At 38.1% G+C, this 25,950-nt stretch overlaps 1 protein-coding gene across 1 annotated transcript in view; it reads right to left on the bottom strand.

The window, feature by feature from the left end:
- PKN2 (protein kinase N2) overlaps nucleotides 1-25,950 on the bottom strand; it is a 56,563-nt gene that overhangs the window by 3,930 nt on the left and 26,683 nt on the right. The window contains exons 3-20 of the mRNA XM_075098064.1: nucleotides 19,430-19,578; nucleotides 14,707-14,824; nucleotides 12,956-13,101; nucleotides 12,643-12,856; nucleotides 9,689-9,874; nucleotides 9,278-9,387; nucleotides 7,333-7,476; nucleotides 7,119-7,194; nucleotides 6,618-6,792; nucleotides 6,215-6,344; nucleotides 5,628-5,764; nucleotides 5,462-5,537; nucleotides 5,283-5,374; nucleotides 4,056-4,232; nucleotides 3,409-3,471; nucleotides 3,230-3,306; nucleotides 1,686-1,828; nucleotides 351-458 (exon numbers count right to left, since the gene is read on the bottom strand). Of these exons, the coding sequence (XP_074954165.1) occupies nucleotides 351-458; nucleotides 1,686-1,828; nucleotides 3,230-3,306; nucleotides 3,409-3,471; nucleotides 4,056-4,232; nucleotides 5,283-5,374; nucleotides 5,462-5,537; nucleotides 5,628-5,764; nucleotides 6,215-6,344; nucleotides 6,618-6,792; nucleotides 7,119-7,194; nucleotides 7,333-7,476; nucleotides 9,278-9,387; nucleotides 9,689-9,874; nucleotides 12,643-12,856; nucleotides 12,956-13,101; nucleotides 14,707-14,824; nucleotides 19,430-19,578 (2,321 nt within the window). The remainder of the gene's footprint in view (nucleotides 1-350; nucleotides 459-1,685; nucleotides 1,829-3,229; nucleotides 3,307-3,408; nucleotides 3,472-4,055; nucleotides 4,233-5,282; nucleotides 5,375-5,461; nucleotides 5,538-5,627; nucleotides 5,765-6,214; nucleotides 6,345-6,617; nucleotides 6,793-7,118; nucleotides 7,195-7,332; nucleotides 7,477-9,277; nucleotides 9,388-9,688; nucleotides 9,875-12,642; nucleotides 12,857-12,955; nucleotides 13,102-14,706; nucleotides 14,825-19,429; nucleotides 19,579-25,950) is intronic.

Below are 25,950 nucleotides of genomic sequence, written 5' to 3'. Positions count from 1 at the left end.
CTACCAAGCAGGTCAATACAGCAGTGTTCTGCTAGGAAACGAGAGCTGAACTTCTCTAGTTAGGTACAACTAGGAAACTTCAATCAGGGGAAAAATAGAGCCTCTAGTGTTTACATTTGAAAAAGAAAAACTTGCTCCTGATTACAGTGGAATGGCACCGACAATTTTCATTTAAGGTGACAGGCAGCATGGCACAGCATAAATGAAGCAAGTCTGAAATCTAATTGTAGAACAAAACAGCAAGCGTAGGTTCTTGAATTATTTTGTTCTTCACAAAATTAATTAATTTCCTTAATGTTGGAGAGGAAACAGGGTAAGAGCGGGATGCTGTAATAGTATTATGCTCTTACCCGTCTCATTATAGAGATGGCTTCCGTAGACAGAAATCGTGGATATCTCACTTCATCATTTACAATACTGTCAAACACCTCTTCTTCATCGTCTCCAGGGAAGGGAGACTATAGTGAAAATAATTAAAAAATACTATTAAACAGGCTTAGAAATCACCTACAATTGAAAACAACATCTGTTCAGCTGACAGTTTGGAATCAGACACCCTGAAATAAAGTCGCCCTTTTCCCCAGGAACAGATATGGTAGTTTTCCATAAGGAAGAGAGAAAAGTTAAGGCAAGTTGGTATTATCCCATAATTCTTACTGAAGGGGTGTGCTTTAAAAATGTGGTTTTAGAAGCAGAAACACCTAAAACTGGGACCTTCTTTGAACTCTGGCACAAGATTCCACAGTCCCTGTGTAAGTATGTGTCATCTCTTCTTTGAGACAGCCACCGTTCACAAGTAACATGGTCAAGGCTAATTTGTTTCTGTAATATCTTTAGCACGTTACAGCTTAAGGTTTTTCAAACTGATTTGAAGTGGCCTGACAGATGCAGGCAACACCCTACAAGCTTTCTGTCCTTTTTTACCTGAAAGAAAGTTAAAGTTGAATGATCATCTTTTTCAAAAAAAAAAAAAAAAAAAAAAAAAAAAGAGAGAGAGAGAACAAAATGATGAGCAAATCTATAGTTTTTCTCCAGTTTTTGCCTTCAGTGGGAGACACTGTAACAAAATGGACCAGAAGGCAATGCAATATACGCAGTGGTAAATAACTAGTCTGTAGTAATTTATTTATACCATCTCATTTACATGGAATTAGGGCAGTCTATTTTAGTGCCTGTGTAACTCAAATGGTAAACAGCATTGCATTTGGCGTAATCTTTCACTACTATCCAGTTCTATGCATTAAAGCTCACTTCCATACGAGCTACAGGAGTTAAGGAGTTTATTTTCTCCTCAAAAGCACTTGAAAACAGAAGACTGCTATAGCTGCACCCATCCAAATTTGACGATAATAGATTTGTGCTGGAAACTGAGCTCCTCAAAACCAGACATGCTGTGTTGTTGCTTAGAGACACTGATATTAACGTGCCATCGCTGTAATTCGATTTAAGGTATAATGACGTAATCGTAAGTAGCTGCTCAGTATTTCGTACTACTTTTTCTTGATGAAGCACATTAAGGCGCTCACTGTAATACTAGGTATGCCTACACATACTGTACATGTAAGCACTGACACAACTGTGCCAGGTAGGGCATATTAAATGTTGGCAGGCCGGTATCTTTGAGTTTTGTAACCTTTTTAACATACAGCAGTTTCATGACTCCGTTGTATCTTACTAGAACTTACCTCACCCACCAGCATCTCATAGATAAGGACACCAAGACCCCACCAGTCTACAGCTCTTGTATAGGAAGTTTCTGTCAGCACCTCTGGAGCAAGAAATTCCGGTGTGCCACAGAACGTGCTTGTTCTGTCTCCAAATCCCATTCCTGAAAAGTTACAGTTAATGAAAAGCAAGCAGTGTTTTCTGCCACTCTACAACCTACTCCTCCAGCAAGAAAAGCCTCTCTCTAGAGCAACTTCAGACGTAGCCCTGAAGGCTCAGGCCAATGAGGTAAAAAAACATTCCCCCATTCTTCACTCCCACACCCTTCTTCCATGTGTGCTTCAGTATAAGTTTTTATTACCTCAAACTACACGCAACGAGCCAAATTAAGCTTCAAGATACGCCTTTGTCACCCAGCTATCTTTGCTTGGAAAGATACAATCAATCTTACGCTATATATCTACTAGCTACTAGAAGAAAACGTGGTGCACTAGTTTAGTCAAACATCCCTACGGTGGATGCTTCTCTAGTGGCAAAACTACATGTAGTGAAGTAAAACATGGAGTGTAGGGAGACGACTTTGAGCAAAAGAACCCCCATGCGTTTGCAAGAGGGGCATGGTTTGGGGTGTCAGCAGCACAAGGACCGGTGTGACACTACAAGTGGAGGTGCTGCAGAAAGCTGAGAAAACTATTTATTGTGGTAGTCAGTAAACCAAAGAGCTTTTCCTTGTCCTTGTTTCCTTTTGTCATTTATGGAACTTGTTTGCAGCTAAAGTCACAGGACCTGCCCTATTAAAAGACATATTAAATACAACAGTGATGTCTGAACGCCTACTGGATTTACTACGTTCCCTCTTAGGCTACCTAAAAGGAAAAGCTATGGCGGGCAGGCTATAGAAACTGGAGAAGGAAATGGATGTGTCCAGATCTTCCCCCGCACTGGGGTTTGAGAAAGACTCTGCAATTTGAGTTGCTACTTCTATTTTATATCTTATTTGAAAGGTAGCTGCCAGTAGTGGGATGCTTGAAAGTAACTTTCTAGTATCTAGGCTTCCCTTTTGGGATAAATTTCTCTATTTTAGCTATAGTATACTCTGCATGTCATTCCCATATACTTAGAGTTGGGGCTGTTTCAGAGATTAACAGAATAGACAATGAGTTTGTAAAAAAGTAAGAGTGAGGTATGGATTATAATGGTACTTGATTTCATTGTACAGTGTCAACATGTTTAGAATGAGGAAAAACACCTCCTGTTTTTCCTGCTAACTTGTAAAATGCAGCAGAGTGCCTTATTAACAAGCAGAGATATGAATCAGAATAGGTGATGCTCACAACTGAAAAACATAAAGAAAATAGGGCTGTGCTGAGATGCTCCTGACGTTTCCCTGCAGAGGAACTTCCTCCCATCTCCACATTTGTACAGCCAGAGATGTATTTTTTCCTTCAAATGATAGAGGGTAAGTATGTGCTATACACATTTGCTGGTCCAACAGTCTCAAGGAACAGCCAAGAATAAGACAGATTATGAAAGTCCCCTCGAAAGAGAATTTAAGGGCCGTTACCTTCTTTGCAAAGACCAAAGTCAGCGATTTTCACGAAGCCTTCTGTGTCCAGCAATAAGTTATCCAACTTCAAATCTCTAAATGAACATTTGAGAACAAAATTGCATCACTGATGTTTCCTCTGCACTCTTCAGAAGAGACGAAATTCATCTCTTGGAAATGGGTCAATGGCTACTTACCTATATACTATTTTGTGTTCATGTAAATACTGAAGTCCAAGAACCACACATGCAGCATAGAATCTGTTGAAAAAAGTTACAGTTTCAATGGATTTTAGTCTTGCTTTTCAGAACGTGAAGTCCATTATTATTGATCTTTTTTATTAACCATCCTCTGAAGATTACCAATTGTTTTTTTTGGGTACAGATTAGTTTTATGCAAGGTCAGAGTTTTAAAGCCAGATGGCAAAAATGCTTAAACTTGCAGCTTTCAAGCTGTAGTATGTTTGCTTGGCCTGGAGAATAAATTTTCTGTAGCGTCCACTGCCGTGGCACTGAAGCCAAATTAGAAATCCTCCTTCTTTCCTTTTTTAGCCTTGTCTGCTATCTTAACTTTCCATTTAGCCTTTTTATGTAATCCTCAAAAAAGTATTATAAACATTAAATATTTGTATATATTTTTTTAATTCAGTGTAGATTCAGGCACATTAAACCAGCATGTGTCTTTTTTCTAGACAAATCAGTTAGAATCTCTGACCCTTTTCAAAACTTAAACAGTATTTACCGAAATGACATAATGCAGAGCCATGTGGTGATAAAGATCTTAGTTCTTATCCGCTGAACAAAATGCCCTTCACTTAATGCCACAAAGAGGGATGGATACTCACACTGCTCTCGGTTCAGAGAAGACATCAGTATGAATGTGCATCATCAGATCCCCACCAGCAGCATATTCCATTACAAAGCAAACGTGATCTTTGGTTTGGAAACAAGCAAAAAGGTTCACCAAGAAGGGGTGTCTTACGCTATTCACAGTTTCGAATATTCGCTTTTCACACATCAAGCTGCAAACAGACAAATCAGTAAAAATTTAAAGCTGAATCCTGAATCATAATTTTTCAACTTCCAGAAGCTATTGGTAAGTTATACCTTATAGTTTTTTTTCCTCAATTCCTCAGGATAAGATAAGAATATTTTTGTTTCAAGAGAGTGTAATAGTTGCATACACTTTAAGTTGATTTCCACAAAGTTACATTAAGCTTTCACATGTGAAAGAGGAAACTCAGCAGTCCATGAAAATTGTACCCTGCCAATTTTCCATCCAAGTACTCAGACTCCCATTAAGTATCCATTATGTGACATTAGCTTCAATCAATTTTTATTTTAATTGCACACAATACATAAAGTGGAAAACCAGTAACAATATTATAGGCAGCTGTCCATAATAATCCCAGGTTTCTTCTCTTCAAGCCAAGTGGTTAATCTGTAGCTTATTCTTAATACAGTTATATTTCTTCCTGCAAGTCGAATGAACGCAGTCACTATTAAACAGTTGTAAAAGCACCTTCTTGCACTAAAACTAGACGGTCTTGAAACTGCCACTTCACTTCTAAGCAAAGAAATATCTGATTTTGGGGGCAAAAAGGTTAAAAAAAACCCCTCAAACAGTGAAGCATACACAGGACTTAAGGAAAAATAGGATGGACAAAGTATGACCGTATGCTAGAGGATGAGCAATACCATCATAGGTGTTTCTGCCAGTAAACAAAACAGTCACTGTCCACCTGAAATGTGATGGAAGAGCTACAGAACAAGCAATTAGAATAAATAATTGCAAGAGAACCTAAATAAAAAAAACTAGGATCAGCTTTAAGTCAGAGCTGTAGTACAGGCATGGTAAGAGGGGCACTAAAACGAATCAGTATTCCTGGGCTACACTGCTCCCTCCTTGCCCCAGAAGAGACAGCACATCTGCGGCAGCCAGCTGAGCAAGGAGATGACAACTCGGTTTGCTCTTTCACTGAATTTAACCACTCTCTGGTAGAGCTTACAAATGTGTTGCAAGCAGAAAGCAACGATTTATGGAATCCATGTGTTATATTTTACAAACTGACCTGTCTACTTCATCACGAGCGACGATATCTCCTTTTTTTAAGGCTTTAATAGCAAACATCTCGTTTGTGTTTTTGTACTCTGCCAACAGCACCTACAACAGAAGATAAGTGATTAACTTAGGAGCTGTATCTAGTTTTTGATACAGCCTTGACACTTGACACAGCCTTTTGAAATTTACCTTTCCAAAATGTCCTCTGCCCAGTACAGCGCAACATCTGAAATCCTTCAGGTTGAACTGAAATCTTTGTTGTGATCTATGTAAATAAAAACCAGTCAAAAATCTTCCAGTTTGTTAACTTTAAGAAACGCTACTCAGATCAACAGCAAACCCCCTGCATTTTTACCTTCTATCTTCAGGCTCTCGGGTGTTGGTGTACTTTATGTCTGAACGGGGAGCATCAGGCTCACAGATTATTTCAGGCTGGAGTTTTGGGACAATACTATTTCTGCCATTTTCAAAATCAAAAGCTGTTACTTCACCCTGTGAGGAAAAAGAAGTCTGAAAATTTAAAACTGATTGCAAAGGCAAACACATGCAGAAATTTTAGTAAAAAGCACATGAAATCCTTAACACAAGAATTATCTAAGCTAAAATGGTATACTTTAAGGTGATAAAGATAAGCAAGCTTTTAACCGATGAATGACTGGGCAATAGGTTTCATCCTACACTCTGTTAATAAACCAATTTTTCCTGAATATGATTTTAGGCTTTTGTTTTTTTCTGTGCTGGAACCAATGACATGGAGAGTTAAATACACCAACCATGGAAACAGTTTGCCACCAAGAGTAATCGGAGCATTCTGTTGCAACAATTCTGTATGTGTAAGTGAAGGGACTATTTGCTGAAATGTAAGGGAGGAAATCCATCATAAAGATGCCAACATTACCACCTCGTTCAACTGTATAGCTCAAAATCCTTGAAGTTACTTGCCTGAGATGGCACATCAGGCGCCTTTATCTCAGAGGCAGATTCACATATTTCCCCAAGGGAAGATGCACGGGGTGGAGCAGGTGGAGGCTCAGGCTCAAGTTCAAAGTCCAATTTGGCTACAGGAGAGTCACTGGCAAGAAAATAAATAACTCCTCAGTGTAGAGCAGAGACTGTTTTATTACTGTTTACACCAACTTAAAACCGCGCGCTATGCAGATTTCTCCGAAAACAGATCTTGTGTGTGTAGATCTGTCTACAAAATGGAAGCCCAAAATTAAAACACTGAGAGGTCTGCAGTCTTGCAGAACAAACAGATTTGACATACATTACGTACATCAGGGCGTAAGCATCTCACTGTTACTCTTGCTCTTAAGAGTACTTAGAAACTGAAGATATCACCTACCCAGCTGGCAGAGTTAGCTCAGGAATGTGTGCATCGACCACTGGCCCGGTAGCAGGCACTGCTGCTTGAGGGCTGAAGGTGCCAGAGTGATTTACTGTAGGAATAGCTCTTCTTACCAGCCTTCCCCAAGTGGCAATATTAATATTCATTTGAGGAGCTCTGAGAAATGTTTTGCCTGTGGATATTGTGAAAAAAGAAAATAAGAGTGCAAGTAATTTCCTTACTTATTACCAAAAGCTATAATTAAAAAAAAATGCATATTAATCAGTTTACAGTTTATGAAGAACAAACTGAATTTGTCATATTCCATAGCAATTCCTAATTATTCACTATTAAATGCTAATGCATAATAAGGAATTCTAAATCAAAGCATTTCTACATGCAATGCCCAATCCTTCATTATCAACAGCTTTACTCACAGGCAAATATTAGGTCCCTGTATAAAAATTATCACAGATCTGTACAATTTTTATGCTTTACATGTTTAAATTAAACAATCACCTTGCTGTTTTGAAAAAATTTTCTTCTGCCTCTGGAGTTTTGGTCTTCTTTCAATAACTGGATTAAAAAACGTAACCTGCAGTTCAAATAATGTGTGTTATAAGTCAAGTTTTAGAAGAAAATGTGTTCTTAAAAGTCTAAGAAAAGCTTCTTAAACTATTCTGCAATGTAGCACTTGCAAGTATGCTCAAGTGCTTCAAAGAAACATTCTTACCTCTGCAAACAGAGTGCCCTGGGGTTCGAGATACAGACACATGCCATGCCGTTGGTTATCCAGGAAGTCTTCCAACCTCAGAAACTTTACTGCACACAAAGATCTCCAGTCACGCCAATAAACTGAGATTTCTAATTCACGTGACTACGACAGGAAACATATACACAGGAAATCTCTTATTAGTAAGTGCTCTGCAGGAGTTAGCTCTGTACAAGCAGAAGATCTAGCAACTCAAGGATGCAGAGCTGCTACTTTAAAAGAGCGCCAGGGCTAAGAAGCCAGACTGAGCAAGCTCTCACTAGGACGGTCGTCGCATCTCACTTCAGTTCAGACGTGATCACCAGCGTCCAAAAAAAAGCCTGAGTGTAAAATTCCCCCAGGAGTAGGAGAGTCAAACAGTCACCAGACTTTTTGAGCCAGTCTAACAGTGCTAGTTCAAGATATTTTAGCCCAAGCTCTGACAAGAAATTTTTACCTCTGTTTAAGAAACTTCAACTTCACTAGTTTTCCATGTTATTTACAAGTATCAACTGCATTTCGTGGCTGCATAGTGACATACTAGTACCTGCAGACCCATCGTGATGGAAGACTTCATACAGCATCTCTAAAAATACATACGGTTTTTGTGACATGGTTGCAAAGAGGGGCCAAAAGTTTTAAACTAAAAAGAACTACTGGTATATCTTGCCAGTGGGACTTAGGCATAAGACACCCTAAGAATGTATGTTACAAAACATGAAGAATCCTGCAATACCATGTAACAGCAGCATTGTATGTTACTAAGTTCAGTTAGCATAGTTTAATTCCATCATGATGCAGCAATTTACTGTCTCTACATGACAGCTGTAGGTTTAAAAGAGCTAAGCAGCAGCAACAGATAAAAAAAAAAATGATGGGGTTTGGAACATGCATTTCAAATAGGGAGGATGCGTGGTCATCCCCAGCAGAAGCAAGGTCCTTTTCTGGCACGAAAAAGCATCTTACACTGAGTTCTTACACAGTGAACATGACGCATACTAGGCTGTCAGCAGCAGCTACTAAACTTTGATTAGTCCTAGTCTTAATCTGAGAATAATCAAGGCTTGAGGTCCCCACAGCTGCTAGTTTTGTTCTGCACTGCTAACTGGAACCTGGATTTTTCTACCTGCAGATCTGAAACTGCATCCTTCCTAGATGGAGGGATCTGGTTTGGGGCTCGGAGCGGTGGGGCGAGTTGGGAGAGAGCAAAAACAGGAAGGTGCCTTTTTTTTTTTCTCTCCCTCATTTGATTTAAATATATGCTGGAGGTGACATTTAGGCTTCTAAAATACAGCTTATTTTTCAGTCTATTTTAAACACCAATGAAAAAAAATTCCTTGTACCTTAAAATACTACCACGTATCTGAAAAACCAAATGCTTGATTAAAACTATTATAACAAATGCTCTTCAAAAGGTGTGAGGAAAGAAACATTAAGTATAATTTTGATACTTGTGTCCTCCAAGTAACGTTAAAAGTTCTAGGAACGAACTATTAGTGAGTTTATTTATTACTCCTAAAGAATTGATTAGCTTCACGTGAGAACACTTCTACAGAAGCACTGTAAAAAATCTAGGACATAGCTTTCCAAAATACCCGAACTGTATCTGATATTAGAATTTTGATAAATAATGGGAAGTTGATGATCCTAATACAAATTTAAGCACCATCTCACAGGTTTAAAAAGAGGCCAGGTGTTAGATCTTGGATAAAACTATTACATCAGTTTGTAGGCCAGAAAAGGTAAAATTTCTAGACTGCCAGACCAGCATAACAGCTGAACCCCAGCGAGCTCTCTGTTAAGGATGGGAACGCTTGCACCTATGAAATTGGAACATCATCACAGAAGGAAGAGGAGAAATAAAGCAACATGAAATTAATCTAAGGAATCGACAATAGCTGTCAGTGAAGTAAGACCGCATTTTTACCCTGTCTAGTTCCAGTGTAAATTTCTGATCCCATGACTGATTGGAAATAGGCTTCCAGCTAGTTTGGCCAACCACAGTGTTATCCAGCTTCAGTACAGCACAGACTTCATCTGTAAGTAAAGTACACAAACTCAGCTTAAATCTTTAAGAGGATTTTCCACAAACAAAATAATCTTCAGTGAGTTTCCCTTAAAAATGTAATCTCATATTTAATTGGTTCTTACGGGCATAGTAGCGTGGTTGTTTGTGTTTTTGGTGGGTTTTGTTTCTTTAAATAACTTGACAGATGAAGAAGTACATAGGTTTAAATCTCAAATCAATTTAGTATTTTAAATTACAGAACACGGCATGCACATTAAAACGTAAATAAAAGATACGCATAAAAATAAGAGCAGTTAGAATATACTGAACTGGACAAGTCATCTGTTTTCAGAAGGTTTCTACTACTCCCACTTTTATTTTTACTGGTTCTGCTCATGAAAGATGATCTGGGTTCATTTGGACTCCAACCAGGTAGCGTAATCGATGTGGCTTTTGATCGACCAGGGACATTTTCCAAAATATCTTGGCAGCCCATTAGCCTAACTTCCAGGGTACCTAGAATAAGACAGACAATGATTTATTAAAGCTTTCTGTTCTTAAGTAAACAAAGTGAATGACTAGTGATTGATTTATGGCAATAGCTCATGTTCTGACCCCCGCAGGGTAGAACAGAGATATCAGATGGAGTCAAAAGACAGATCTCAGACAGACAAATATTCTGAAAATGAGCATTAAAAGTAAACGTGTGGGATTCAACCCTCTAGAAGGAGCAACAGTTCACCAAAATAATGCAAAATTATTTTTTGTTCCGTGTCTCAGAAGCATCTTTGTTTTCTTCACTTGAAAACTAACTGCCTTGGGTTCAGATTGTAAGCAATATAATTTTTTTTAAGATTATGAATCCTAAGTTTCTTATTAAAACGATGGACCTTGCAGATGAAACAATAACAATTTTTCATGAGTTTTATATAACCAATTATTATTGAATCCATCGCTTTGGTAATAAAAATGAAGACATTGATTATTGAAACTGGAAAGCTGCTTAAGATACATTCAGAAATCACATTTGCCTGCTGCATGCTGAAGCCAAATTTGAGTCAGTACCTGATTTAAAAGTCAAATTGTTCCAACTTGACTGAATTTGGATTTGTAAAAGCTGAGACAAGAAGCTACTCTTCGAAATCTTTTAAGTCTTTAATGAAATGAGGTACAGAGGCTGTCGTTCTAATTTAAGAGAATTTCCTCCAGCAGCACACAAACATCTGAATACCACAGATGGTTATGAGAACGGTAGGCTTACCTCATCCTGTACAAGATAGGATCTGTAAAACTGTGACACCACTGATACTAACAAAACTAACTATTAGAAGTAGTAAAATTAGCCAGTTCATAGTCACACTACCAGCTAGAAGCGCCACACTTAAACATGGTGTTCTTTTGACAGCAAATGTATTTAAATGTGAAACTTAAAAGTACTCTTTTGTAACAGGAACTTAAGTCAGACTTGACATAAAAATGGTCTGGCAACATTATAGACCACAGAAGGCACCAAGGAACCAGTGTGAGGAGAAGTCCCACCCTTTAGGGAACTAAGAGCCATAAGCGACAGCTAACCATTAGGCTATAAAGACAAAGAGACGCTATTGGCTCCTGAAACAGGTAAAAAGGTAGAACACTACTCATTCCCAAACTCTGTTTAGAAAAAAAGAAATTAGTAAGCGGAAAGGCTATAATCTTGCATAAGGACTGGATGCGTATCAGAAAGTTCTACTGAGGCACTTTAACAAGTATGACAGTAGCACTGATTTATTTGTCAAAGTGTTAGAGGCAAAACACAAAGACACCGTTCATTTAAATCCAATTCGACACAAAAGCTCTTTGTGTAGCCAATATGAAAGTGAAACTATTAAGAACTTCACAAGCATGTAGCTCTGTTTGATAATTCCTATTAGAAACTGTTCACATGTATCAGTAAATGATGTTTAAAGAGGAATTATTTGGCACTATAATGGATCTGACTCATGATTATGTATTACAGGAAAAGAATAAAAAAATGAAGCTGTTTTAAAACCAAGGCGCGATACTTCCTGCCCATGGTCACTGATTATTTGAAATTCCATAAGATGAAAAAAAGTTCCCCTCACCACTCGGCAACTTTACAAGGGCTCTTGGCTGAGGTCCTGATGTTTTTTACCCTTTGCTATGTGTCTTATTCAACCAAAATGGAAGTAGATTCGCCCCATTTTATTATTATTATTGCAGGTCAGCAGAAGAGTTCCTCTTTTTGTTTTAAAACACAACTCCACGGTACTTGAAAACTAAATTCTGGTTTCAGTTATACATGTATAACTAGAGTAACATTTGAATTACAGGGAGTTTTTGTAATAAACCTACTCTGTTAATAGTTACATGTAAAATGTTTTTGGTTTTTTTGCTTTGTTTCCTAACCCATCTGTACTAATAATTCTTACACGACTGCTTATTAAGTAAATTTAGTAAAGCAACATAATGCCAAGTAGTCAGAAGTGTTTGCTTTTCTTTAAGAACAGTGGGAGGCAAATGTTTAAGAGCTTTGTTAAAGTATGGCTCATCTCTTGAAACAGTTTATTCCAATGAAGGACAACAATTCCAGGTGAACCCGAACTATGGGAAGTTCCTACACCTTATATTTATATATAAATGTACTGTTCCCTCATAGTAGGCTACATCTCTTAAAACATCTCCATATTTAATTGCGAGGAAAACAATTCACACCAATGAACAGAGGCTTCAATAGTTCCATTCACATTTGTGAGGGTCTCCCCCTTTGGTTTAGAAATATAACGCATGTTTTGTAGCATAAATCCCACCTTCTAGGAAGCCAGTGTGGTCCAGTGGGTAAGACAGGGATGGGTAGAAAAGCTGGATGCCTATCTCCAGCTCTGCCACTGACTTGTGGTATGACCAGGGCAAGTCACTTAACCCTTCTGCACCTCAGTTTCCCCATCTGTAAAATGGGGATAATGATACTTACCCACCTTTTAAAGTGCTTGATAATCTAAAGATGAAAGGCATTAGGTAAACACTAGTGATATCATTCCCCAGTGACCTACCTTAAGGCCAAAACTTCACTTTTTCAATAGGATTATAAGAAGTTCAATAAATAAATCAAAGAAACTTATCTGCATTTTTTTGGTGAATAGACACTTGGAAATTCTAAATGCCTTCGTCTAGGAAAAAAACAACAATGAAGCACATCCAGAAAGAAATAAAGTTGGCATTAAGGACGTGTTTTAAACCATTTAATGAAATAAAATAAAAACAAAAAGCTCCATAAGTCATACCTGTTAAAGCTGCTGGTTTGGACAGTGTACTATACTGGTTTTGAGTAGATATTACACTTTGACGAGGACTTAATGTGGGTGAAGAGACTGACGAAAGCTCCTCTATAATAATACTGCTTTTGGGATGGTTTTTCGGAAGTTCATTCAATCTCTGTTCCAGTGAATACTTCAAAAGGTCCAGCTTCTGGCTTGACTCATTAAATCTTGCTTGAGCCTTTTCAAAATGAAAAAAAAAAAAAGGGAATATTTCAAATATTTTTTCTTGAAAGAACATTTAAAATAATTTATCAGAAATTGCAATGACATAAATTACTTCTGAAAGTGCCTTTCTGTCGGTAACTTTCCCAGATCCAAGTAGTTTCATCACATTTTTTGCACCTTCTGCTACAGCATACTCTATCCTAAAATGATGGCGTAATTCTTCCATTCGGAGTTCAAGAGGGCTTATCACAGGTTTTGCTGCAAAGAGATATAAACAAACAATCTTCAATGAAGACCATGCCCATGTTTAACTTCTTTAATATTAACCTGTCCCCCATCTAAACAGAGGGGAGGGGAGGAAAAAAAAGAAAAAAAGATTTAAAAAAAAGTGAGATATGCAGATTTGGTCCAAAGAAAAGCCTGAAGCATGTCAGGAAAGCACCAGTGAAAATTTTAAGCATCTGCAATTGGAAGAAGGAATAATTAGGGCCTCAATCCAAAGAACGAGTCCTACTCCTTGAGGAGCTATAACTGCTAGAGGATGTGAGAAAAAGAACATGTCTTCAGGGAAGTTAAGGAATAAAAGCCAGATCTCCCAAACATCAGTCAGCTGGCAAGAAGGAGATTTTGAGACTTTCATATTTCTGAACCATGCTCTGAGGATTTATCTTTCAAACTACTCTGCAGCTAAGTAGATCCCTGATCGGTTTCTGATAATTCTCCTGCTTCATTCAAAATCCCAGGGCATCTGGCTTCTGCCAGCACAGAGCATGGAAGAAGTCCCATACACTGCCATCCCCAAATACTTCGGGTTAGCCATTCTAGTGTCCACTTCTTACAGTGTTTAGATTTCCTAAACAGAATTAGAAAGTTCCCTGGATATATTCCTTTCTGTTTAAAGCTCTAACAGTAGTAGGAACACAAAAAGAGGAATTTCAAAGCCCTTTCTCACTTGAAAACCTTTTTCTTCTGAGCAAATGATACGCATAAATCCATGTGCTAAGATGGGGTGTTAGAAAAAGCCAGTAGCGTCACAAATGCAGAGACAAAGAAAACCAACCTCCCCACCCCACAAAACAAAACACACACAAGTTTTTCATTATCTAGGATACATCCAGACCCTGATTACGAGCATTGTCATACAACTCCAATACTCAGAAATGCATATGGATAAGGTTCAAGACTTAGAGACGTACCAATATGCCCACAGTTTTGTAGCACACTTGTGCTATTATTGCTCAGGGGTAATTTTTTTTTTTTAAATTAATGTTTTCCAAAGAAATGCAAGTTTAAAACTACTTCTGAAATGCAGCATGAGTATTTCAAGTCATGCCATTTTAAAAACACTGGGTTTAGTTCAAAATAGTTGTTTGCTACTCAATCTAGCCTAAATACCCATAAAGGTAGCAAAAATTTGCCTCCATCTGTGCTCCCATTAGTAATAATAAGGTCAATCTATTTAAACATGATGAGCAGGCTTTGTATATGCATCAGATTATTTTTTTAGGATAGTGAAAAGATTGCACGCTTTAAAAGAAAATTACTAGTTATTGTTAAGACAAAAGAAAGCATGCATGAAGGGAGAATGAAGACCACAAAGCAAAAATGGACTGCGTAAGGTATAAAGAGGGCAATGAAGAGATTGTATTTCTCGATATTAAGCTTAAGGTGTTTTGCTTCAAGTCAGATGTATTTGGCATCCTAACACATGCAATGGTATGCCTAGTCTCCAATTATTTTTGGTTCATGCAAGCTTCGGCTAACATTCCTACTATAAATTTATGACAACTCTGTGTGCATATGGGTACATATCTACATGGCATTCTGACATTAACAATTCATATTTCCTTTCTGCTCCATCACCATTATCAAAAGCCAATTCATTGGTCTGGACTGCCTGAAGAATCTGCATCCTTATAACTTCTATTTTTGTCTTGCTGTCCTGGAGCATCTGCTGGGCTGTGGCAAGAAGTTTTCTATCCTGTTAAAACAATCAAACAAACAAGAAGTTAAAATAGTAAACTCTTCATGAAAACACAACACATTGAAAGCTTCAAAACCCACTTGCTTTAGGAACAAGAACTAAATCTATGTAGTTCATTGGGTATAGCAGACCAGTTCAACTAACCACGTTAGGATATTAGTAGAAATTAAGTTAGGACAGAGGCATGTTCTGGTTGATTAAAGACTACAAGCCACTCCCATGGAAACAGTATCTGTTTAAAGCTGAATGAAGGAGGCATGATCTACCAACATTACATGTGTAGATTAATGTTTTGTAAGCTGATACTAAAGAAAGGACAAGATATTAAATGCAAAATACCTCCACCCTATGCAGAATGACTCAAATTTACTGTGAGTATGATGAGAACTCTTCTAATAGACAAATTTGTTGGACTAAATCTATATAAAAATCATTGTACTAATTCACTTGAGCTGATCTTCTTGAAATTAGAAATATGAAGGTAGCTTACATAGGACACTGTAAATAAGTCTGCAGAATGTTTTTTCCTGAACAAATCAAAGCTGAAGTTTTCTTGCATTAATAAGTACATCATATACCAGGGTTACTTCATCAGCTATTTCATCAGCAACTTAAAGTACAGTACTTTTCATCTAAATAAACTAAGCTAACCAACGTTTATTTTCAAAAGCAGTAACAGAAGAAGCAGTTTAGAAGAGAACATTTCTGAAGATCAACCTTCCAACTAACTGATAACACCGTTTCATTGTCAGGAGCACATCCAGCCATACACGCATTTCTCAGGTACACCATTTTTTTGTCCTCCAGCTACTGGAGGACTGGATTATCAAATGCTTCTTGGATGTGGAACTGTGCGTGTGTTTCCATGGCTGCTGCATGGCTCACTCCATTTGTTCTGGGAATTACCAGATAACTTAAAGGTGATCTGACTTGCAGTAAGAACAAAAAAGGGGTATAAGAAAGTTTAAGGCAGTCTATTTGTCCTGTCTGTGCAGTACCAATCAATCACAGTAACAGTACTCAGTGTAGATGAGTATCAGACTTGTTATAACCCAAAGGGTATTTTGGTTAACTCACTTTATAGCCACTCTATAACCTCATTAATAAGTTACTTTCCCATGGACATGGTTTATACTTATATTTAATTTTATAATGAAGTTATCAATTATTTAATAAGTTAAAGAAATCAAATTCTTCCCCTTACCACAACCAAGACAAAGAACTGCAGTGTAGCACAGATACCCAGAGCTAGAAATACTGGCACCACGAAGCAAACCGTGAGAAAAATCAGTATGCTGAGAAGAGAGAAATTTACTTTCACAGAGCTCCTCTATGACCTTGCACCTAATGTATTACTCACTTGGATATTTTAGTGCCACCCTATGTCTTGCAGGGTAGATACACCAAGGTAGACACATAAAAAGGCTTCGGCTGCATGGGGAGAAACTGTGTCCCCACTGCATACCATAGTCTCAGAACTCCTGGTTTTAAGTGGTAGTATTAACCAACACTTCAGAGATACTAGTTTCTGTGTTTTAAGATTCCATGTTTGCTATCCAATTATTTAATGAGTACACTGAATTTCCTAAATAAATGGCTTCTCAAATACAAACGTCAACTTTTGAAACAACCACTGTCTACAGCAGAGCACGGGGTCTAAGTAACAGATTACAAGCAACTCTAGAATCCTGTATTAAACCTTGTCCCATGCATCATTCTGATGTACAAATATGCTACAAGAGTTTCTTTGTCTGTATCTTCACTTTTATCTTATTTTTGATCTTGCTGCTCTTGATTGTCCCTCATATCCTCTTACTGCAATCGATTTCCTTGCTCAGGGGCAACACCAGCCCTTCAATGTCGTAGACTGGAGGTAATTCAGGATTATAGAGATATCCTTATGTTTTCAAGAGACAGAAGATCCCATCTTCAGAATCAAAATGGATGTGTTATACTCAGCAGCTCTTTCAGTGTCGGAGGCTGAATACAAAGTATTTCAAGGCATCTCCTGAGTACGGAAGAACTGACAGTGCCTGCAAAACTGATCTGCAGAGCTGTCATGGGGTCTCAGAGAATCCACACAAGTCCAAGTAAAGACGATCAATATCTCAGAAGCACTTAAGTCTGAATAGGTTGAGCTGAATGTTACTGAAGCAAATACAATAAGTACAAAGGGAAAACCCTCCCATGAGATGATGGGTTTATTACTGTTAACAGACTGCTTTTTCATTTTTAAGAAACAAATGATGGCCTCCCTCCATTAAATTTAGGTCTGAAAAATCATACAACAAATTTGAAATTAAATCATACGGCACTTGTATAAAGGACACAAAAGAGTCATTTTTTTTAAAGAGGGTCCTGTGACTACTTTTTAAAGAACTACTAGATCACCGGGGTTGAATTCAAACTGGGAATTTTCTGCCCCTTTTGCCCACCTCATCCAAACACTTGAGTTGTTTTAAGCTCTGCTTTTTCAAACATAATCACCATGCTCAAACCTACAGTTTAAACCTGCCAAATCAACACACTACTGAGCATTAAGAACATGAGAGAACAAATACGCACCATTTCCATCCTGTTTGTCGGAGCAGCTGGCAATGCCCTTGTGTTTTCCACCTTGCTCTCCCCAGCCCAGTTACTATATACACCCAGTCTGGTAGGCTGATTTAAGCATTTCCAATTGCAAATACGAGATTCAATCATCAATTTTAATTACATGCCTCAATCATAAAGCAAGCCAGAATTTATCCTTGCTACCTAGCCTGATCAAAGCCTGCTAACAATGTCTAATAGTATAGCCTGAGCGTTTAGTTAAGTTTTTTCAGGCTGTTATAAGGTTGCTTACTGAGGGTTTATGAGGAACATAATTCATGCATGTCTTTTGATCCTCTTGGGTCAGCTGATCATTATTTTTAAGTGTACCTGATGTTAAGTACATGGCCCCAGAGGATGTAGACTCCAGGGTTTCCAGGAGCTGAGGGACTGTGGTGCATGGACAGCATTCCCAGGCCCTTAGTCATAAGGTGCACTCCAGATATTTCTTCCATCTGCCCCAGGCTAGTAGGTTACAGGTCGCTTTCAGATAAGGCTACCAAAGCGCCAGCTGGTTCAACAGAAGTGTCGCCGGGACAGAATGAGCCTGCTGGCACCTATGGTCCATCCAGTCTAAAGTAATATTCTGGGAGTCAGCAGCATTTGCTGTAATTATTTTGAGGTACAAGAAAGTCATCCAGGAGGCAGGTACAAAGGGATCTGCCTCTTCACCAGCCCCTAGCAGCAATTCACTCAGAAACATGAAGTTCGTTTCCAACACCTTCTGGTTAGTATATTATATTATAATATATATATATTATAAGGGGTAGCAACACAATTCACAGATGTCTACTCTTCAAGTCAAACACTTTCATTAAATTCACAGACCAAGCCAAGTGTTGGCTCAGTCAGTCAAGAACTTAAAGCTTTTTAATTTTATTTACTATTATCTGGACACAGAAACATCTAACCAAGCTACTACATACTATTTGTTAGGTCTATGCCTGTGTTTTCCCGTGGTTTGGAAATTCATCTCCTTAATGATTTAGTAAAAGTAAATGGAAAGAACAGGTAATGAGTAACTAACGATGGGTGAAGGGGCAGGTAAGTAGAGGACACCCCCCCACCCCGCGTTTTTCTCATTTGAGAAATATGACTCCCTTATACTCATAAAACATTTTTAGCTTTGGCTTTTTTTGTTGTTGTTTAGTTCTTGGGTTTGGGTTTGTTTCGTTTTTTCTCCCTTCATTTAAAAGGTTTGGCTTGACTTTCAGTTGAGTTAAAGGATTCTTAGTGTATGATGAATTTGATTACATAGGTAGGACTGTGTAGGAAGACAAATCCATTTAGGGGTTAAGCAACCCCCTGCCCCTTGGAGAACTTCTGATGCTATCAAGAGAGTGAGTGCAAGTGAGCATGTATTTAAAATTCAGACCTAGAAATAACTGTGGCTTTATTTTTAATTTCAGTTTGACGTTATCAGATGCTACCTCTAGACTACCACGCTTGTGTTACGAAAAAGAGCGTTTTAATGTGTATTTTATGTGCATGCATACTAATGCAGATTTTAACAACTCCATCAGAATACTATGCACATCTTATTAAAACAAACCTTTTTACTGCCAACTAAAACTAGATGACCATTTCAGAAGCGGGCTTGGCAATGCTGCCTTTTGTGTAATTATCACGCACATTAGAACTTTAAACTAGTGGATTTTTTGTTTCCTACAAGAGCTGGGAAAAGCATCAGACACCAGTCAGTGCCATATCAAGCTTTGCTGGTGAGTGAATCACACATGATCAAAGATTACTAGATGTACTAAATTTAGTAAGCCGGATTTGTTATTTAGGTTGAACTGCATGTGGACAAATTGATAAAACAATCACTTGTATCAGACCACAACAAAAAATGGGATAGAAAATTGTAGCAGATTTGACATAACTACTTAAAAAATACATCCCAAACTAATAACACTGAAATTGCACACTGTTTCTACACTGTACATTCACACCACAGAAATATGAAAATCCACCATCATTTCATGTTCTTTAAGCATTCCAAAGCCTTACCTTTGAAGAGCCATTGGAGTACATCTGTATCATATTTTCTGCTCCCTGTTTTACCTTCAGTTCTATATCCAATTGCTTCTGTAAGGCCATCAATCTGTTAGTAGAAAAACGAGGATCGCTGTTTGGAGTATCAGGAGTCCTAGGACAATCTGTGAATTAAAAGGTAAGATGTAATGTATGCAGAAAAAAAAAGAAGGAAAAAAACCACCTGCAAAAAAGCAAAACACATCCCCAAAACACCCTAAACCTCTCTATTCTGTTAAGTTATAGATCAAACAAAGCTGGAACATCATACTTAAGTATTAAGACTGACGCTCCTCTCCGGAGCTACTTTGCAACAGCGCTGCAAATGCGCCTTAACATGGAAAGCCTCACGAAAGCCTAGTGACTCCTACACATGTCCTAATTCACATGAATCACTTCCGGGAGTGGCAAAATAGGCAGGTTTGCAACTAGGTCTATTTTTGTTTCAAAGGAGATTTATTTCTTCTGGAATGTCTTGAGTCAATTAAAAAAAAAATAATGGAGTTTTCCATTAAGTTTTCCTACACTCCCGATTTTAAATCAAAGCATTTTAAAAAACAAACTTGGACAATAATATTCAATACTAATGAGCATGGTCTAAATACAGATATTAAGTAGCTCATTGATTCTTGTGTGGGCACTGCAGACATGGTTTGCGTCAAAATGAAGAATAGATAAAATGAGCCTTTTCCTTAGGTGTAAAGCTGAACTATTTTGGCTCTGGAATCAGAAACCTGGGATACTGGCTATATAGGCAGACAGGTTATTGAACAACTGATCTTGGGGAGGGATAAAGCTTTTTCGTTTGACAATATCACTGTGTTTAAATATCCATCTTGCAGGATTAACTGAATGGAATGCAAGTTAGTTTTATCAATCAAATTATATAGTCAAACTCCTTAACTTTTCTATCCTCCTCCAGGAAAGTTTATGTCACCATTTCATATTTCAGCTTCTGCAACGTGAACTGGTAGCGCACTGACAAGTAAGTGGCCACTGGACTACTTCCTCATAACTATTTCCAACACAGCTGTGCTTTCGGCCAACTATCTTCCCTAACAGTCCCAATGGCCTGTCTTTCAAACTTTTTGCAAAAGAGGATAAATTATGTCCACTGTAATGCTGTTTTTTTTGTTGTTGTTGTTGATTTCTTCTGCCCTAACAGCTAAGAGAATACCTTCTCTATGGGCAAATGACTTTAGCTGGTCTCCTAGAAGATAATATTTGCTCAATACCAAGAGTACAGGCTTTTTTCCCCCTAATTTTAGTTAATGTTCCTTGAATAAAAACTAGGATGATGTATCAGGTTCCTGAAACCCTCAATTATTAGAAAACACAGGCACTGCACAAGTAACTGACAAATTATTAATTATGAGGTGTCGTGGGGAGGAGATGTCTTATCTGCCATTTCATATTTCTTCTACAGAAGCTTCTGATAGCTAGTTTTGGAGATTTAATACATTTTACTTTCAAGTTTGCTATGTAATTTCCTCCTAAATTGCAATTTTTGCTGTGGCTACATACAGATTTCACGTAAGGAGTTTTAATTTCCTCTGCTGCTAATTCACTCTTTACTTCAAGCCACTTCAAGACTCTTACTGCATCCTCATTACTTAAAGGTAGTACAGAAAATACCAGATGTTTAAAAGTAAAAAAAAAAAAAAAAAAAAATAATCTGTGTTATTCCTCATCTGTTTTGTCATTCACCCCGTCCTCAATGTTTTTGGCTTGGTTTCTCTGTGAAACTGCACTTTAACAGCTTTACCTTAAATCTGTTACTAATAAAACGAAGATTAACAACATGCTTTCCTCTCACTTATGTCTTCACATTCAACTAATCCCCACCTAATGATCTACTCAAAATTAGAACAAGCGTAAAACTTGAAAGTCAGTGTCAAGTCTCCTTGTAAAGTAGATTAATCATATAAATGAATATTTACCAACTTTAGATTTATGATGCAGGCCTCTACCACTTAAATATCCCAGCCCTCTGATGATCCTTGGGAAGGCTGTGGGACTCCTGAAGCCTGTTTTCACAGCTTTTAAAGATGCATGCAAGCACTCTTCCTTTGCATTAAAACAACACTCGAGTTGCAAGTCAAGGACTAATTAGAGATACCACAGTTCAGGTTGCCCAGGCAGCTGTTATTATCTCCCTTTGCGTGTCTGCACTGTGAAGGTGTAACCACGTCACTTACGTGGGTCATCAAGAGTTGTTGGTCTGCACTTGTGGACTGAAACTACCCTCCACCATTTAGTTTAAATGGTTCTACTATATGCTGTGTTAGTAACCAGCAGCAAAGGAAACTTTTCCGCAGTATGGACTAATTGCTAGGAAGAAAGTATTTGTTGCCCTCAGGCACAAGAGCTGCTCACTAACCTCCCAAACGTGGAATAATATGGTTTCTTAACAAAGTTTTTTTTTTTTTCTTTTAAAGAAAAAATAAATTTACCAACAGCTTTTCAGAAATGGCTTCCAAGTGACTCCTCCTCCCTCTGGACCCCATTACCATTCAGTAAGCAGCCTGAGGCAGCTTCTTGTAGAAGAATTCAGATTAAAGTTTTAAAACAGCCAGACAAACTGGTCCTATTATGGAAAGCATTGACAATCTTAGCAGCAGCATTACAAGCTACATCTCTACTTGCTGCTCCCCTCTCTCTGTAATGTCTACTGAGGTGTAATCAGTTCAGTACGGCTAGTTATCTCTGATCTATTTGTGTAAAGCACTATACAGAGGGGTTCAAATCCGATCGGGAGACATTTAGTCATCTTCATAATACAAATAAGTAATAAATTCATCCAGATATTTGCAATCAATGGTATTTATGTACATGCTTTAAGTTAAACAAGAGTTAAGTACTCATACCAAATTGATATTTTGCTTAAGTAGATAAGTAGGCACTGGGGAAAACCAGAGATTCTCCAGTTTGCCACGTCTGCTTCTCAGTTAAGGGCAGCACAAGGCTTGCCATTTTAGATGCATTCAAGCCCAGCTTTGCACAGGACAGCAAGAGCTTTGCTGGGGTATGGATTAGTGCCCCTAGGCATTTTCTTCTTGATAGTGAATATCAAGTGAAGAAACAGATGCATTTCAAGCGAACTTGACTTCGTTTCAAGTAACTAGCATGTTATTTTTGCTGAACAGCTATGAATGTTGTTGCTTAACACTAATGAGTTTTGTGCTGCTTGTTAGCACACATCCAGGCTGCTGGAAGAGCTGCAGTACTGCTTCTCCAGCACCTGCAATATCCTGTTTTCATGAAAATATACTCATATGACTTAAAATAAGTTAATAGTGATGGTTTAACTGATTTTTTTTTTAATGTCTGGATTGCATCAGACAATGGCAGTTTTCAGTCTGAAATGTTTATCTTAACCATAATCTTTGCTCTTCTGAAAATCTTTTCAGTTTGAGTCTTTGCACGGCACTCACTAGCAAAAACTTCTTGCTTCTGAACTGCCTTTTACTAGCACTCCCATCTAAATTATATTTATTGGAGTGGCGACACAACTCCACTCTTCTGAGACTGCTGCTCATTCCTTTGGGGAGTCTTCCCCAGCTGCTAGGTATGCTGTTTCTTCAATAAGCCCAGCATGAAATCTAGGATCCCATGTAACTTCACGAATTTGGGCTCCCAGATGGTACTGCAGCATGCTGCTAAGCTACTCAATTAGCAGCAAGTGCCCTTTGGTAAATAGTTAATTTTAATCTTATTTGAGGATATTTAATTGCAGTTAGCCTCATCAGCGTCATACCCAACAGAAATACCTGTGATGCGTGTTTAGGCTTTGCTGGAGGGGGAAGAAAGAGGCATCATGAGGCTTTTCTCAGGGAGTCAGATGGTTGCATCAGCACTTGGACTGAGCCATCAGTAAGTCCAAGGCAGCAGTGGACATTCTGCACTCAGAGAGCATCCAGCACTGACCTCCTGGAAACTTTTGAAGTTCAATTCAGTTTTCAATTCAGTAACAGCTAATTTGAACTACTAAACAAGTGACAGGAGACTCTTTCAAATTGTTTCAATAATGTCAGTCTGCATTAATGTTCCCAAAATTTACCATGAAATTCCTATGGCTATGAGCCTTGTAGGTGGAGCCTGCTCTCTAAAAAGTCACTACCTCTACCAATTTGGCTGCTACCTCTACCAGTTTCCAGTAATTGGTCTTATACGGACATTTTGGTGTCTGACACATTAACCTGGTCAGTTGTAGGGACAAAGAAATCCCCCCCCAAACAGTCTCTCTCACTCCCCTGTAAGCTAGTCATGCTCTTCAACAAAATAATTTATTTTGTGACCCCTACAGCCAAGTTTAATGTAAAGTTGATAGCTTGGAAGTTAGGAGAATGGAAGAAGAGGCATGAACTTGCGTTTTTGATTTCATGTTCTCCATGTTTTTACTCAGTCTCCTCAATTCCCTCAAGGTTTTTTTATCATCTCACCTCCCTATCCACCTTTACTTCAGCTCTATGGAACACATTAATTTCCCAATTTTTATATATATATCCTATGTATCAGCTATACGCCCAATTAAACCAGTGCCTTGCTGTAGGTAAGCTATTTCAATCTTACACCTCACCAATTCATATTAAAAACCACAATCTCTACTGCTACTTTTTAGACACATGAAAAGAATATCAATGTAATCTGTGCTACTGTGTAGAAGTGTGTTTGCAAGATACAACATTTCTTCATCTCTAAGACTGAAGTAATCATCCCCAAGTTACACATTAAGATAAATCTCTCAGATATTTCAGCAGTAATGGTCACTAGGCTTGCCCTACTCGTTTTGTATTGCTGCATTCTACTTCACATTTAAGTGCTGACCTGCAAATTTTAAAACTCCATGTCCTAGGATGACTAATACACTGCATGATAAGGGCAGACCCGGGTACAAAGTCCCACCTCTAAAACAAATCTAGATTTACCAGCAACCCCATAATGTAAAGTAAACCTATATTATGCTAAAAGTTGTTTCTGAATCATACATCCCCTGCTAAATCTACCCTTATGTTCAGTGATACAGCTTTTTGGCAAACTGCATGTTTTGGTTAAGGTTTAATACCGATTCTTCAAATAGTTGTGAAAATAATTTCCTATGGCATTAGAACATGGAAAGCTTAAAGCTTTCCGCTCTAGGCAAGCTCCCATCAAAACAACTTGCTTGAAATGAAATGTTATTATAACAAATTTTTCTACAGTAAATTCATTAAAACTACATTTAATGGTTTTAACATATATCGATTGCACTGTGCTGATTACAAAGAAGTTACACTACAAACTAGTTGCTTGTTAGAAAAAGTTACGTAAGTCACTGCTTGATGCCATAACCAACTGTAAGAGTCACAACAGCTTGCACAGCACTTTTCAGCTCTAAATGTGGATCACTTTGCAGATACGTGTTCACACCCACTTTTCAGATAGAGGAACAAGGAAAGGTTAAATGACTTTTCCAAGTTACCACAATGACCTTTCAACCAGTCAACAGAAACAGTGCAAAACAATCTTCAGAATTCAGGCCTGACAGGTCAAAGGGATCATCATCTTACAGGCAATTACTCTCTCAGTATTACTTCTCCACAGATCTCAGTCCTGACTTTGCTACTTAGAACCTGCAAAAGCCTACACGGTATACTCTAGAAGACAGGCAAGAACATAGGGCCAAACCCCCCAAAAATGTTAAAGTACGTAAAGAGAACACAGACCTTCGCCCCCACAGTTCTTGAACCCTCTTTACCACACTTTCAGCGTTCATGCTCTGCACAGTCTAAAGATTTCCCATATATTTCCTTCTCTCCTTGAAATCATTTGTCACTTACTGACCAGAAAAAGGGTCAAACATCAGCTTATTCTAAGTCAGAGCTTTTCACTTTAGCTAACCTCTGGAAACAGTGCACTTATTTGGGGAGCTCCCATATTCATCAGTAAATGGTTTTTAAATTCACTCTTGATCCTGAGCAAAAGCAAGAATTCCCAAACTGAGATGGTATTTGTGACCTCTCCACAGAGGCATCTCCTGTCCGATGGCAGTGTTTAAGGCTATGTGTCTATGTATTTGCTGAATATTGTGTGTGTATACATATACACACCCACACAAACACCCACAGTTGATGTGTCGTAAGTTTTATATTACCAACCTTATTTTGCGAAGGCCAAGCTCACTAATACCTGAAGTCAAACCGAAGACTTCAGTATTAAAAACCAGAGTATCACCTAGATGACTTGCACCTATCAGTCTCAAAACAGACAGAATGGTTACTGGTAGTGCTCCCCCTCAATGAATTAGTGACCATGAATGAGGAAGGAGACAGACAATTAAATTACAAGGCAAAGAGTATGAAAAACCTCAAGTATTTCAATTTTGGAGGGTGGGTACATATAGATATGTGATCTAAAAAGAGATATTAAAAGAAATAAAGACTACTTTTTTCAGAAGGTTATGTAACTTATTCTATTAAAATGGGTCTTACATAGGAACACCTGATGTGACACTATGC

This window comes from Phalacrocorax aristotelis, chromosome 6 (assembly GCF_949628215.1).
Source record: "Phalacrocorax aristotelis chromosome 6, bGulAri2.1, whole genome shotgun sequence".
In the NCBI taxonomy this organism is placed as follows: domain Eukaryota; kingdom Metazoa; phylum Chordata; class Aves; order Suliformes; family Phalacrocoracidae; genus Phalacrocorax; species Phalacrocorax aristotelis.
Note: the sequence above shows the minus strand (reverse complement) of the source record. Positions and strands in the feature narration are given on the sequence as shown.